General features: G+C 39.5%; 1 protein-coding gene across 3 annotated transcripts in view; it reads left to right on the top strand.

Annotated features, from left to right (window-relative positions):
• Nucleotides 1–16,728, top strand: part of LOC126356187 (uncharacterized) — a 160,933-nt gene that overhangs the window by 61,743 nt on the left and 82,462 nt on the right. For all 3 annotated transcript variants that reach the window (XM_050006966.1, XM_050006967.1, XM_050006968.1), the window contains one exon: nucleotides 8,862–9,357. In XM_050006966.1, the coding sequence (XP_049862923.1) occupies nucleotides 9,211–9,357 (147 nt within the window). In that variant the 5' untranslated portion in view covers nucleotides 8,862–9,210. The remainder of the gene's footprint in view (nucleotides 1–8,861; nucleotides 9,358–16,728) is intronic.

The following is a 16,728-nucleotide window of genomic DNA, read 5'->3' as shown; positions in this document are numbered from 1 at the left end:
TTTGCCTATAAATCATTTATAAAAGACAAGCACAATCACAGCAGAATTAACTCCAACTTCTTCGCCTATTGTCCTGTGGTGGCAGTGACCACTAATCTGACACATGGCTCATATTTATTTATTTGCTCCCAGCCACCAACAAAACATATATGATCTTAATTTATAATCTTTTGTATATTCACTCAGGTGACAAAAGTCATGGGGTAGTGATATGCACACATTCAGATGGTGGTAGTACCGACTGCAGAAGGTGTAAAAGGGCAGTGCATTGGCAGAGCTGTCATATACAGGGTAGTCCATTGATAGTGACCGGGCGAAATATCTCACGAAATAAGCATCAAACGAAAAAACTACAAAGAACGAAATTCATCTAGCTTGAAGGGGGAAACCAGATGGCGCTATGGTTGGCCCGCTAGGTGGCACTGCCATAGGTCAAACAGAAATCAACTGCATTTTTAAAAATAGGAACCCCCATTTTTTATCACATATTCATGTAGTACATAAAGAAATATGAATGTTTTATTTGGACCACTATTTTTGCTTTGTGATAGATGGCGCTGAAATAGTCACAAACATATAAGTACATGGTATCAAGTAAAATTCCAACAGTGCTGACTGTATTTGCTTCATGATCCATTACCCGTGTTAAAATGGATCATCTACCAATTGCAGAAAAGGTCGATATCATGTTGATGTATGGCTATTGTGATCAAAATGCCCAACAGGCGTGAGCTATGTATGCTGCTCAGTATCCTGAATGACATCATCCAGGTGTCTGGACCATTCGCCGGATAGTTACATTATTTAAGGAAACAGGAAGTGATCAGCCACATGTGAAATGTCAACCACGACCTGCAACAAATGATGATGCCCAAGTAGGTGTTTTAGCTGCTGTCACAGCTGATCCGCATAACAGTAGCAGGCAAATTGCGCGAGAATCAGGAATCTCAAAAACGTCGGTGTTGAGAATGCTACATCAACATCAGTTGCACCCATACTCTATTTCTATGCAACAGGAATTGCATAGTGATGACTTTGAACATCATGTACAGTTCTGCCACTGGGCACAAGAGAAATTATGGGACGGTTACAGATTTTTTGCATGCATTCTATTTAGTGACGAAGCGTCATTCACCAACAGCAGTAATGTAAACTGGCATAATATGCACTATTGGGCAACAGAAAATCCACGATACCTGGAGAAGTGGAACATCAGTGACCTTGGTGGGTTAATGTATGGTGCGGCATTATGGGAGGAAGGATAATTGGCCCCCATTTTGTCGATGGCAATCTAAATGGTGCAATGTATGCTAATTTGCTACATAATGTTCTACAAATGTTACTACAAGATGTTTCACTGCATGATAGAATGGCGATGTACTTGCAACATGATGGATGTCCGCCACATAGCAAGCATGTGGTTGAAGCGGTATTGAATAGAATACTTCATGACAGGTGGACAGGTCATCGAAGCACCATACCATGGCCCACACATTCACCGGATCTGATGTCCCCAGATTTCTTTCTATGGGGAAAGTTGTACGATATTTGCTATCGTGATCCACTGACAGTGCCTGTCCACATGCATCAGTGCATTGTCAGTGCATGTGTGAACATTACGGAAGGCGAACTACTCGCTGTTGAGAGGAATGTTGTTGCCAAATGCATTGAGGTTGACGTACATCATTTTGAGCATTTATTGCATTAATGTGGTATTTACAGGTAATCACGCTGTAACAGCATGCATTCTCAGAAATGATAAGTTCAAAAAGTTACATGTATCACATTGGAACATCCGAAATAAAATGTTCAAACATACCTATGTTCTGTATTTTAATTAAAAAAACCTACCTGTTACCAATTATTTGTCTGAAATTGTGAGCCATATGTTTGTGACTATTACAGTGCCATCTATCACAAAGTGAAAAACGTGGTCCAACTAAAACATTCATATTTCTTTACGTACTACTCAAATATGTAATAAAAAATGGGGGTTCTTATTTAAAAAAACGTAGTTGATATCCATTTGACCCATGGCAGCGGGCCAACCATAGCGCCATCTGGTTTCCCCCTTCCAGCTAGACAAGTTTCGCTCTTTGTAGTTTTTTCATTTGACACTTATTTCGTGAGTTATTTGGCCTGGTCACAATCAATGGACTGCCCTGTATAATCAGATAGTCCATGTGAAAAAGTTTACTATGTGATTATGGCCACATGACAGAAATTAACAGACTTTGAACATGGAATGGTAATTGGATCTAGATGCGTGGGACAGTCCATTTTCGAAATTGTTAGGGAACTGAATTTCTGAGACCCACAGCGTCAAGAGTGTGCCAAGAATACCAAATTTCAGGCATTACCTCTCACCACAGATAATGCAGTGGCCAACAGCCTTCACTTAACGACTGAGAGCAACAGCATTTGTGGGGAGTTGTCAGTTATAAGAGACAAGCAACACTGCATGAAATAACTTTAGAAATCAATATGGGACATACAGTGAATGTATCTGTCAAGACATCATGGCATAATTTGGTGTTAATGGGCTATTGCAGCAGATGACTGACATGAGTGCTTTTGCTAACAGCATGACATCGCCGGAAGTAGCTCTCCTGGGGTTGTAATCATATCAGTTGGATCCTAGATGACTGGAAAACAATGGTGTGGTCAAATGAGTCCCAATACCAGGTAGTAAGAGCTGATGGGAGGGTTCGAGTGTGGCACCAACCCCATGAAGCCATGTATCCAAGTTGTCAACAGGGTGCTATGCAAGCTGGTGGTGGCTCCATAATGGTGTGGGCAGTGTTTACATCAAATGGACTGCATTCTCTGGTCCAATTGAGTAGATTATTGGTGGGAAATGATATATTCGGCTACTTGGAGATCATTTGCAGCCATTCATGGACTTCATTTTCCCAAACAACAATGGAATTTTTGTGGATGACAATGCACCATGTCACTGGGCCACAATTGTTCACTATTGGTTTGAATAACATACTGAACAACTCAAGTAAATGATTTGGTTACCCAGATTGCCTGACATGAATCCCATTGAACATTTGTGGGACATAATCAAGAAGTCAGTTCAGGCACAAAATCCTGCACCAGCAAGATTTAAGCAATTATGGGCAGTTATAGAGGCAGCGTGGCTCAATATTTCTGCAATGGACTTCCAATGATTTGCTGAATCCTTGTCTCATTGAGTTGCTGCACTACACTGGGCAAAAAGAGGTCTGAACAATATTGGAGGCATCCCATGACTTTTGTTGGCTCAGTGTAATCCTTTCATGCGCAAATTTATTGCACAACACTATGGATTTAAAGTGCACATACTCTTAAGATATACAAGGACATTTAATACTAACAAAAGAGTAGGAGCACTTTTATCTGGCTCCTTGATCGATTCTGGGTCATATGGATACTTTGCTGTAAGCCATTTCTTGAGGTCTCTCCTAAAATTTAGTAATGAGTTATAGTACAGGGCTCCTTCAAATATGGACTGCTTTCAATTAGTCTGAGTCTTCTACAGTTTAAGTAAAAGTCTTCCTTACTACTTTATTATAACCATGAAATTGTACATTTCGCTAGAATTTTTTCTGTCCTTTATTCCTATTGTAATCATTTGGAACACACACACACACACACACACACACACACACACACACACACACACACATATATATATATATATATATATGACGATGTAAATAAAACAGAAAGAAACTTCCACATGGGAAAAATATATTAAAAATAAAGATTCCAAGACTTACCAAGCGGGAAAGCGCCGGCAGACAGGCACATGAACAAAACACACAAGCACACACACAGAATTACAAGCTTTCGCAACTGGCAGTTGCTTCGTCAGGAAGGAAGGAAGGAGAGGGAAAAATGAAAGGGTGTGGGTTTTAAGGGAGAGGGTAAGGAGTCATTCCAATCCCGGGAGCGGAAGGACTTCCCTTAGGGGAAAAAAAGGACAGGTGTACACTCGCACACACACACACACATATCCATCCGCACATACACAGACACAAGCAGACATATTTAAAGGCAAAGAGTTAAGGGCAGAGATGTCAGTCGAGGCGGAAGTACAGAGGCAAAGAAGTTGTTGAAAGACGGGTGAGGTATGAGCGGCGGCAACTTGAAATTAGCGGAGGTTGAGGCCTGGCGGATATCGAGAAGAGAGGATATACTGAAGGGCGAGTTCCCATCTCCGGAGTTCGGATAGGTTGGTGTTGGTGGGAAGTATCCAGATAACTCTGACGGTGTAACACTGTGCCAAGATGTGCTGGCCGTGCATCAAGGCATGTTTAGCCACAGGGTGATCCTCATTACCAACAAACACTGTCTGCCTGTGTCCATTCATGCGAATGGACAGTTTGTTGCTGGTCATTCCCACATAGAAAGCATCACAGTGCAGGCAGGTCAGTTGGTAAATCACGTGGGTGCTTTCACATGTGGCTCTCCCTTTGATTGTGTACACCTTCCGGGTTACAGGACTGGAGTAGGTGGTGGTGGGAGGGTGCATAGGACAGGTTTTACACCGGGGGCGGTTGCAAGGGTAGGAGCCAGAGGGTAGGGGAGGTGGTTTGGGGATTTCATAGGGATGAACCAAGAGGTTACGAAGGTTAGGTGGACGGCGGAAAGACACTCTTGGTGGAGTGGGGAGGATTTCATGAAGGATGGATCTCATTTCGGGGCAGGATTTTAGGAAGTCGTATCCCTGCTGGAGAGCCACATTCAAGGTCTGATCCAGTCCTGGGAAGTATTCTGTTACAAGTGGGGCACTTTTGGGGTTCTTCTGTGAGAGGTTCTGGGTTTGAGGGGATGAGGAAGTGGCTCTGGTTATCTGCTTCTGTATATATATATATAGAAAGAAACTTCCACATGGGGATGTCTGCTTGTGTCTGTGTATGTGCGGATGGATATGTGTGTGTGTGTGTGTGTGTGTGTGTGTGTGTGTGCGCGAGTGTACACCTGTCCTTTTTTTCCCCTAAGGGAAGTCTTTCCGCTCCCGGGATTGGAATGACTCCTTACCCTCTCCCTTAAAACCCACATGAACAAAACACACAAACACACACACAGAATTACTAGCTTTCGCAACCGATGGTTGCTTCTTCAGGAAGGAGAGGGAAAGACGAAAGGATGTGGGTTTTAAGGGAGAGGGTAAGGAGTCATTCCAATCCCGGGAGCGGAAAGACTTCCCTTAGGGGGGAAAAAAGGACAGGTGTACACTCGCACACACACACACACACATATATCCATCCGCACATACACAGACACAAGCAGACATGCTTGTCTGCTTGTGTCTGTGTATGTGTGGATGGATATGTGTGTGTGTGCGAGTGTACACCTGTCCTTTTCCCCCCCTAAGGTAAGTCTTTCCACTCCCAGGATTGGAATGACTCCTTACCCTCTCCCTTAAAACCCACATCCTTTCGTCTTTCCCTCTCCTTCCTGAAGAAGCAACCATCGGTTGCGAAAGCAAGTAATTCTGTGTGTGTGTTTGTGTGTTTTGTTCATTGTGCCTGTCTGCCGGCGCTTTCCCGCTTGGTAAGTCTTGGAATCTTTGTTATTGCAAATACAGCCGTGATGATGCAAATTAAAAATAGAGCTATACATATTGTATCCTCTCACTTAAGTTACTTTCCTCAGAGCTTTCTTCTTTAACACAAAAACTCTGTTGATGTATGTTTGATATGTTCCACCCTGAATTCTAATACTGTACGACAAAAAAGGCTCTTTTTGGCTTCCAAGGAACTTCCAGTCTCACATGTTGCCTCCAAATGCTTCTGTCTTATGCTTTTTCTTTCCAATTATATATGCCCCGCTGTCTCAGATTTTCATTTGACTAAGCCTTGTTCTCCTGTTACACAAGTCCAAAATTTATTGTACTTACTTTTGAATTTAGATATGGAGTTATACTCCTTAAGACATATAGATTAGATGTTAGCTTATTACCCATATTATTAACTTGATGTTTTCAGGTCATTTTAGTACCTTTCTACATGCCCAATAGTTGCAAACAATTGTTGTGTTGTTCAGTGGACTTTCATTTATCACCTTTTGGTTATTTGAGCCATGAGACTGAAAGTACACTGCTTTGCTTTTTGAGAACTTAACCATTAAATTTTCACTTTCAATATGATCTTGTATTTTCCCTATTCATTTTTGCATTTCCTTGTTAAGATTACCTGAATCTTTTTCCCAGCCAAGACCAAATGTATTGTTGGCATCCATGGTGAAGAGTAGTTCATTATCGTGAATCCTGGGAAGGTTGTCTGCATAAATGAAAAATAATAAAGGTCTTAATCTTTAATTAATATCCATTAAATTCCATAAATTATGTATCTGCTAACAATACCTCACAACATTTTTATGTTTGTGAAAACCAGTTAGCCCCAATGCTCACACTTCTGATGCAATATATTGTCCAACATCCTTGTACACTCTTGTTTCACATAATTTCCCATTTTTAGTCTACCCTTTCTTTCAATTTTAGTGACATTTCTCAACACAGATGGAATAAGGTCATATGTTGCAGTTACACAACTGACTCCACTTCTGCTTTTTTTAAAATGCAGTATATAGAAAAATGTTTGTATTTCTGCAGCTGAATATGGGCTTAACCCATATAATTATTGTAATTCTCATTCTAGCCTAGAGTGCAATCTCAAAAAGCATATTTCAACTATCAATGCTGTAGGAATGTTCTTGTAGAAAATAATGCTTTTGGGTTAAAGGAGACCACTCACCTGAAAGCAGAAGTGTTGAGTTGTCAATAGGCACTCATGAAAAAAGAAAACTTACAAGCTTTCTGAGTTATCCTTTGCAGGACGGTAGACTGTTTGTGTTGGGAGTAGTGTTACTAGGGTGGATAGAAGGAGAGGGAGGTGGGAGGCAATGAGAAGGACTGGAGGTGGATGGATAGGGACTCAGAGGGGGCATCAGTTTGCTGGCTATGAATGCAGAATCAAGGGATGGCAGGCATGTGGGTTTGGCATGTAATATACAACTGTAATATACAACTGAAGATTATGTGAGAACGTGAGTTGGGAGGGGTGAAAGTCTGGGGAAGGGGGAGAAACTGTTGGGTGGAGGTTGCAGAGGCAGTGGTTTACCTGACATTGAGTTATGGAAGTGGAGAATGTGTTGTAGAAATAGCTCTCATATGCATAGTTCAATGAAGTTGGTAGCTGCCTCTCCACTCGTGGACGATATATCTGCAGTGGTGAGAACTCTCTTGCCCAATATGCTGAAGGCCTCACAAAGGCCTTCACAGACGTGTAATTTCATCCAAAAGTCAGCTACAACGCCTCCCCCCCCCCCCCCCCCCTCGTCACCCAATATCACCCTTTCAGCAAGGCTTTGATTATCTCTCATCTTGCCCCGAAATGAGCTCCATCATATCCAAGATCATTCCCAGCCCTCCTAAAGTGGTACTCCGTCATCCACCCAACATACACAACATCCCAGTCCATCCCTATGCCACTCCCAATCCCAACTCCTTGCCAAGGGGATCATATCCACGTGGCAGAGATGTGCACAATCCACCTATCCAGCACCTCCTAATGCAATCCTCTCAGAGGCTTACCCTACCCTATCAGAGGCCAGGCCACCTATGAAAGCACACATGTCATGTACCAACTCTGCTGCACACCCAACATACACAACATCCCAGTCCATCCCTATGCCACTGCCAATCCCAACTCCTTGCCAAGGGGATCATATCCACGTGGCAGAGATGTGCACAATCCACCTATCCAGCACCTCCTAATGCAATCCTCTCAGAGGCTTACCCTACCCTATCAGAGGCCAGGCCACCTGTGAAAGCACACATGTCATGTACCAACTCTGCTGCACACATTGCACAGCTTTTTGTATCGGCATGACTACCAACCAGTTGTTCACAAGGATGAATGGCCTCTGCCAAACTGTTTGCCAAAAACAAAGTCGTCACCCAGCTGAGCACAACATGTTCAGTTTCAATGGCTGCTTCACAACTGGGCCATATGAATCCTTCCCTCCACCACCAGCCTCTCTAAACTGTGCTGATGGGATTATCCCCATAACACATCCTCCACTCCCATAATCATCCTGTCCTCAATCTCAAGTAACCCACTGCCCTAAACCCTTCACCCAACAGTTTCCCCTTTCACTGTCCTGTCACCATCTTTGAACTCATGTTTCCACATCGCCTTCAGTGTGTGCTGCTTCCCAATAGCCTCTGCAATCGTGCATTACTTGCCTAGCCAATATACCAGCCATGTCTCCCTTACACATTCCTAGCTGGTGAACCAATTGCCTCCCTCTGAGCTGCTAGCCACCACCTGCAGTCCCTCTCTCTGTCTCCCACCTGCCTCTCCCTCTACCTATACCACTCGACACTACCCCCACCACAACCAGCACCTACCGAGAACAAAGCATTGGCTCTCTTAGTCCAGCCAGCACCTTGTAGGTTCAGAGAGATGTGTGTGTGTGTGTGTGTGTGTGTGTGTGTGTGTGTGTGTGTGTGTGTGTGTGGGAGGGGGGGGGGGCTGTTTTACTCTAGGTGGTCAGAGGATTACTCAGAAAGTGAAGTTAGCCAGTTTTATTTCTTTTGTGTGAGACTATCAATAACTCAGCACTCCTGCTTTTCAGTGAGTGGTCTCCTTTTCTTCAAAAGTATTTAATATTACAACAATCATTTGACTATTGTAGAAGATGCAGGCTTTGGTCACATGTTTCTGTATCCTTGAATTTACAGTTTATGTAAGTGAAATGCGAGCTGTAGTCAAGTAATTGCATATCATTATGCTGTAAAACAAATAATTCTAGAATTCAAGGTTTTGAATTCTATGAGATGGATTTTCTTTATTTAATTCCAGGGATCTGTTCTTTGAAGAAATAGAAACATCTTGCTCAAATAAAACTATGGAAATGGAAGCTATTGGATTGTGAAGACCAGTGATGCTTACTTACATCGCAGATGATCATTGAACAGCACATAATAATTTCTGCAAAGACTTTCATGTCATCCTATGAACAAGTTTTCTGTTAATTTGGAAGGTGACTGTAGTAGAAGAGATTTATATGTACAAGAAGATTAATATTTACAAACCTCTTGCAGTGAATTGAAACAAAAGAATTAAGGATGAATCTTCTTTCTGCTTAATAGCATATGATAATTTTGTTAACTTATTCATTAAATATTAAAGTAAAGAAAAAAACAACAAAATGGCAACTATAAAGCTTGATGATCTGCTGGGGAAAAAGAAGGAAGCTCCTCAAGTGCTGGACCTGTCTCGTAGTGTAGTCCAGTCAAAGGAGGACATGCGAAAATTGATGGACAGAGTTCCAGAATACAAGATACGTCCTGAAAAGGTCAGTGAAATTCCATTTTTGACTTTGTGTAGAACACTTGCACAACCTGCCTTTTAATAACAACATCACGCTTTATGGTCCATTAATTGATTATTATTGTTTGTTGTTGTTGTGGTCTTCAGTCTGAAGACTGGTTTGATGCTGCTCTCTCTGCTACTCTATCCTATGAAAGCCTCTTCATCTCTAAATAACCACTGCAACCTATATTCTTTAGAACCTGCTTACTATATGCAACTTGGAGTTTCCCTGTGTAATTTTATTCTCACACGCCTCCCTACAACACTAAGTAGGTGTCTCCTTGATGTCTCAGAACATGACATTTCAACTGATCTCTTCCTTTAGTTGAGTTGAGTCACAAATTCTTTTTCCTCCAAATTTTATTAAGTACCTCCTCATTAGTTATATGATGTACCCATCCAATCTCCAACAGTCCTCTGTAGCACCCATTTTGCATGCTTTAACTTCATTAGTTTGTAAAAATTAAACAAGACGTGAAGAAACATCTAATAATCTAACTGAGTAATGGCAGTTTATTCATGTATATTTTCATGCAGATGTACAGCAAGTACAATGTAAAATTTAAGATCTTTTTCACAGTCCAAGTATTCTTCTGTGGCCTAAAAAAACCTTCTTTTTAAGCCAGTTTCATATAACATTTCTGAAAGTTTTCAGTGAGGTAGTGTGTCTGTCTGGAGGCAGTCCAGTCAACAGTTTAACTCCAAGCTACATATAGCTATTATGCCTCTTGCTTAATCTAGCAAAAGGGCTGGTCAATCATTTCTTTGTGATGTGTATTTTGATAGTAAAATGACTGCCTTAATTTGTAGCTCTTTTAGTGTCAATGGACTAGGCAACTAAGTGTAAATAATGATGGGGCTGTCGTAACATTGTAATCTACCCCTCCCTCATTTGTTGATTGTCACTGACATCATAATAAACTCTTTTAATAATCCTTGAGAGTAGTAAGATTTACAATAAGGTTTTTTACTTACCTTCTTTTCTAATATTTGGCTCCAGTTCTTCATGTCTAGGGGTTGATTCTTGAAGTTGAAATTTTTGACATTGTAGATTCTCATGGTTCCAATTGACATAATAACTTGTGAAGCATTGCCTGTTTCTATGTTGATTTGTATTCTTTAACATTTTTCTACATCAAACTGTTGTTACAATTTCCTCTTCAAAACCGAAAACTTCATTGTTATTGTCAGAAATAAAAACACATCCGATCACATCAAATGCATCCCCACTACTAATCCATTCTGTGGTACTAACAATATTCCAAAGAGTTTACAAATTTTCTTGACAAATGAGTCTCCACCAATTTATATCATCATTTTATAAATGAATCAAGAAGCAAACATAATAAATATTGTCCGATTGCACAATTAATAACAGGAATTTTAAGTGTGCCAGATATTTAGTAATTTTTGAATGTTTCTAAAAGAAAAGTAATTTTAACTGTAATTCAAAGCTATTACATATCAATGGTAACAACAAAAATAATTTCTTTTTATAGATTATAGCCTGAAATATACCACATTGTGTACAAAATTGTATGAAATTCTTTTGGTTGAACAGCTGAGATAATATTAACCTGTTTAAGCAACAGAAAGTATTTTTTGTATTGATAACTTCTATTGAAGAAGAGTAATGCTAGAGGAGAATGTCCCTTTACAATATCTCCCTCACAAAATTTGGAAACAATGTATTTACAATATTTTGTGTCAGACTGAAAGGTTTGCCAAATGGTGTACAAAATTATGCCAAAAGATAGAATATAAATGTATACAGGTATCTTATACATAACATATTACAGAAAACATAAGGAAAATATCTACTGTACAAGCCATACTCTATACATATATCAGGACATGGCATTCTGATTTTCAGGTCTGTGGAACATTCAGTCACAAGGCAAATAGTACAAAGTCAAAACTATTGGAATTTGCGCAGCTGAATAAGTATTAAGGAGAAAAAAAGGACATTTTACTAAGAACTATATTTGCACATTCAAGAACAAAAAAAATTCCAGTGAACACAACAGAATAATTAGCGCACACAAAGAGTGTTAGACAATGCCAAAGAGGTCTATTTTAGACAGTGCACTTCGCGCCGTCACACACAAAATGTATTGTTTACGCAATTCCAACACCCCTCCTTGAACTTATATTTTGTGTGTTGCTTCCACAAGATAAACCAAATAGTCCCACAATCTCCTCAAACTTCTCCCTTTCCAAGGGTTTGGTCAGAAGGTCAGCTAACATGTCTTCTGTGCGCAGATGGTCCATGGCAATGTTCTGTCGCTCTATGTGGTCCCGAATGAAATGGTGCCATATATCAATATGCTTTGTCCTAGCACTAGTCACATCATTTTTAGTGGGGTTTATAACTCCCTTATGGTCACAGAAGATGGTTGTAGGTTCCGCAGTTAAATTGGGTTCTATTTCACTTATTAATGTTCATAGCCATAATGCTTCCTGTGTGGTGTAAGATAGTGCCATATACTCGGCCTCTACGGTGCTCAGTGCAACAGTTTTTAGCTTTTGACAGGACCATAATGTGAGGCCCCCCATTAATTTAAAACAGCAGCCAGTGGTGGAGTATCTGTCTCCCAATTCACTCCCCAAGTCCGCATCGCTATATCCCTCTAGTTTTGCGTTACCATCTCTATGGTATTTTAACTCATAGTTTGAGGTTCCTCTTAGGTATCAGAATATCCTCTTTACAGCTTTCCAGTGCTTTTCCTTTGGGTCTCTGCAATATCTGCTCACTGCATTGGTGGCAAAAGCAATGTCGGGTTGTGATGTTTGAGACAAATATAACAGACTGCTTCTAAATAAGGAACATTCTTGTTACATTCCACATCAGTCTCATTTACACTTAACTTCACTCCTACTTCCATTGGAGTACTTATGGGTTTGTAATCATCGCTCATGCCAAATTTCTTTAATATTTTTTCCATGTATGATGATTGACTTATGCTCAATTATTGTCTTTCTTCATCCTTAGTAATCTGCATACCTAAATAACATTTGACTTCTCCCAAATCATGCACATTAAACTTGGTTTGCAGCTGTTTCTTGAAAATTCTCATTTTGCCTTCACTTTCAGTCAGGATAAAGAAATTGTCCACCCATATCGCCATTATTATTATTTCTTCTTTTCTCCCTTTATAGAAATTGCTGAGATCTGCCTTGGATTGCTTCATATTCATATTTATTAGAGTTTCATGTAGACATCGATTCCAGCAACGTCCACGTTGTTTAAGTCCATAAATACTTTTTCTCAAACGCCAAATCTTTTTACTTTCTGATCTGGTTTTTATGGCTTCCCTTGGTGGAATGACATATATCTCCTCCTCCAATTTCCTGTTTAAATATGCCGTTTTAACATCCATATGATGAATTATTAAATCTCGTTTTACTGCCAAGGGTAAAAGATATCTCAATGATGCATACTTGACTACAAGTGAAAAAGTTTCTCCGTAATCTACCTCTTGTTTTTGTGAATATCCTTTTACCACAAGTCTTGCTTTGTATTTTGGTGATGAGCTTTCAGGGTTCTTCAAATTGAATACCCATCTTGCCTGCAGTGGTTTCTTATCTCCTTGCATGTCTACCCATTCAAAGGTTTCGTTCTGATATAAAGATTCTAATTCTCTCTTCATTGCTTCTTTCTATTCTTGAGAGTTTGGGCCACTCATTGCTTCTTCTGCTGTTTTTGGTTCATCATTAAAAGACTGTGCTGTATACATTTCAAAATCCAGATATTCCTTCGGTTTTGGTACACGAGAAGAACGCCTTACATTGTTTTCTTCATTTTTTTTATCCTCTAACTCAATGTCATCATAAATTGTATCCATTCTCTTCTTCTTCTCCACTTTCTATTTCCTCACACAAGGTTTCACCCTCTGAACTAGGTGCAGTTGACTTAGTGGTTTTGCTCTCTTTAGAGTCCTTTCTATTTTCAAAGAATATTACATCTCTACTTGTAACAATCATTTTAGTCAATGGATCCATTAATCGGTCGCCCTTTGAATTTTCACAATAGCCTACAAAAATATACTTTTTAGCTTTCAGATCCCTTTTCCTCTTAGCTGTTTTGGAATATGTGCCATTGCGTCACACCCAAAAACCCTTATATTGCTTAGATCAGGTTTCTTTCCTATCCATATCTCATAAGGGGTTCTATTCTTTAATGCTTTTGTAGGTGATCTATTGTTCAAATATACAGCTGTTGACACTGCCTCTGCCCAAAAATCATTGGATAATTCAGTGTCAGTCATCATGCTCCTTGCTTCTTCAACAATCGTCCTATTAGCCCTCTCAGCAACCCCATTTTGAGATGAGCTGTACCTTATGGTAGTTTGATTTCTGATTCCCTTTTCTGCCAGAAATTTCTTCGATTTCTGGTTAAAATATTCTCTCCCATTATCAGACCTGATGATCTCGATCTTCTTTCCCGCCCACCTTTCAACCATATTGCAATATTCCTCAAAGATATCACTCACTTGGTCTTTAGAACTAAGAAAATAAACATGAGTATATCGTGAGTAATCATCAATAAATGTAAGAAAATAATTACTCCCACCTATGGATTCACACTCCATCGGGTCACATACATATGTATGGATTAACTGTAAGACTTCTGTGGATTTACTCTTACTTGTCTTGAAGGGTAACCTTGCTTGTTTTCCCTTTATACATGTCTCACAAGGATCCTTGGGCACACTAAAATTCTGTATTCCCCTTACCATATCCTTTATTATAGATATACTCTTTCTATTTAAATGTCCAAGCCTCCGGTGCCATAAAAAACCTTCTGCTGAATATACTGAATCACTAACATTTTTATGTTTACTGTCAATGGTATCCAACTTAAAAATACCCCTTTCGTTACTTGCTGTAGCTATAACTTCACCACTTTCACTGATTACTCTTGCACCCTGCATGTCAAAAGTGACTGTATTTCCTTTCTTGACAATTTCCCCTACATACAGCAGGTTAGTTGCCACATTTTTCACATAATGAACATTATGTGCTGTAACCATATCTGATTCACCATTTACACTTACATGTAGATCTAGTTTCCCAGCCAGGGGACAGTGGAGCTTGTTGCCATCAGCAGTAGATATTCCCATATGAGTCTTATCTTTGATGTCATAAAGAAGTGATTTATCTTTAACAATATGCACAGATGCACCTGAGTCTAAAATCCATTCCGTATCACAATTACTCATCCCACCAAAAGAATAAAAACATGAGAGTGCCTTACCTTTGTTATTGGTCCTTCTCTCTGGGCTATCAGTAATGTACCTCTTTTGCTGAGTGTCTGATCTTGGGATTACTTTTTCTTTGCACTGAGACACAATATGTCCCATCTTCTGACATTTATAGCACCTCACCGATTTCTTCTCTTTGTTTTTTGAGTAGAGAGCAGACGCACCTTCCTTCTCCAATGTACAACAGCTTGGAGCACTCTTTACGTCCTGCAGGATTTTCACCTTAACACTGTCACCTGTGATTGGTATACCCGAGCTTTCAAGTCCCATAATCATAGGTGCATACCTTTTGGGCAGTCCTGCCAACAGCAATGTTCCTATCCATTCGTCAGTGATCTCGAATATGATGTTTCTCAGTCAGTTCGACATGGTTATTATTTTGTTAATGTATTTGTCTACACTCTTACATTTGACCAGATGAGTGGTAATTAACTCACTTAATAATCCTACTTTTCTCGTAAGACCACCATCCTTGAATGCACTTCGTAAATTGCCCCAGACTTCTTTTGCTGTAGCAGCTTTTACAACGTAAACATAATTCACCGAATCAATCAGTAATATCAATTTTGATTTTGCTTTCCTATCCTTACTTGAATAATTCTGATCTGTGGATTTCATTGTCCCATCTACCACATCCCTTAGGTCGTCTAAACGTAAATACGCTTCTACTGTGAACTTCCAGGTTGCATAGTTTTTGCGACCTATAAGTCTTTCAATCTGTGGAATTTGTGCCGCACTCATTCTTAATGGTAACTTGGTTTTTATTGCCATAAAGAACACTGAAAATAATGTGGAAAAAAAATTGTGATCGTCTTGTAAGGATAACTCGCACTTCACGTAAATTGGAACTTTTTCAATACTTTCTCCCTACTATTTTATTGATAAGCTTATTCCAAATGCAGTCTGGGCCCATAAACTACTGGAATTTGTGCAGCTGAATAAGTATTAAGGAGAAAAAAGGACATTTTTACTAATAACTATATTTGCACATTCAAGAACAAAAAAATTTCCAGCAAACACAACAGAATAATTAGCGCACGCAAAGAGTGTTAGACAATGCCAAAGAGGTCTATTTTACACAGTGCACTTTGCGCCGTCGCACACGAAATATATTGTTCACACAATTCCAACAAAAACTAAAATGTTACAACACTGAATTACAGGAATAAATGCAGAGACAATGTAAATTAGTAGAATTACAAATTGTAAGTTTATGTCCATAAAATCACACCTTCAAGAGAGAAGAGAAAATATTCAGAGCCTAAGTGAAGGACCGAGTGAGCTGATTCGAAAAACATGGCAGCCACAGACCAGAACATACTCAATCATGAGTAGGAATATAGCACAAAATCCATCAGCCACATAAACCAGAGTATTTAAGGATATGTTGACTCAAGAAAGGACAAAATAATGAAAAAATATTAGAGGCTAAGCTTATGATGTGGGGACCGACCCATGAATCCAGACCACAATGGGTACTAACCAGCAAAAAATGTTTTGACACAACAAAATGAATTAAGTTCATAATCACATCAATAAGTTCAATATATGTAAAGATTAATTATAAGAAGCAACTATTCTCCATCAATAGTTGCACACTGTTCTTGAATACACAGAAACAGTCATGATGACCAGGGGTACCCAAAACAGAGTTAAGTGCGAGTCAAGTTTCATTCAGGTACAGTATTGCAGTACTAAGAATAAATACAGGTAAACAGAATCATAAATAGCTTTGAATGATGACATAATCAAGTATGTTGAGGACCAAAATCAGTGTATAAAAGCAAACATGTATACATCTTGTTACATCGTCTATACTAGTAAATGTCTTCCTCACTACTTACTAATGGTTCATACAAACTAACCAACATTTATAGCAGCCTAGAAAATTCGTTTATAATTGATAAAAAACATATTGATTTCATGTTAGATAATGTATTGGGAAGTTAATCCCACTACTTGAAAAAAAATGCATTTATTTGGAATAACACTGTCTTTGGCAGTCCTGGAAACAAATTACATATCTCCATCACAACACTGATGTAATTGACAGATGCTTGAGTACATTAGCCAGCACCTATGATCCCTTG

This window comes from Schistocerca gregaria, chromosome 3 (genome assembly GCF_023897955.1).
Source record: "Schistocerca gregaria isolate iqSchGreg1 chromosome 3, iqSchGreg1.2, whole genome shotgun sequence".
In the NCBI taxonomy this organism is placed as follows: Eukaryota; Metazoa; Arthropoda; class Insecta; order Orthoptera; family Acrididae; genus Schistocerca; species Schistocerca gregaria.
Note: the sequence above shows the minus strand (reverse complement) of the source record. Positions and strands in the feature narration are given on the sequence as shown.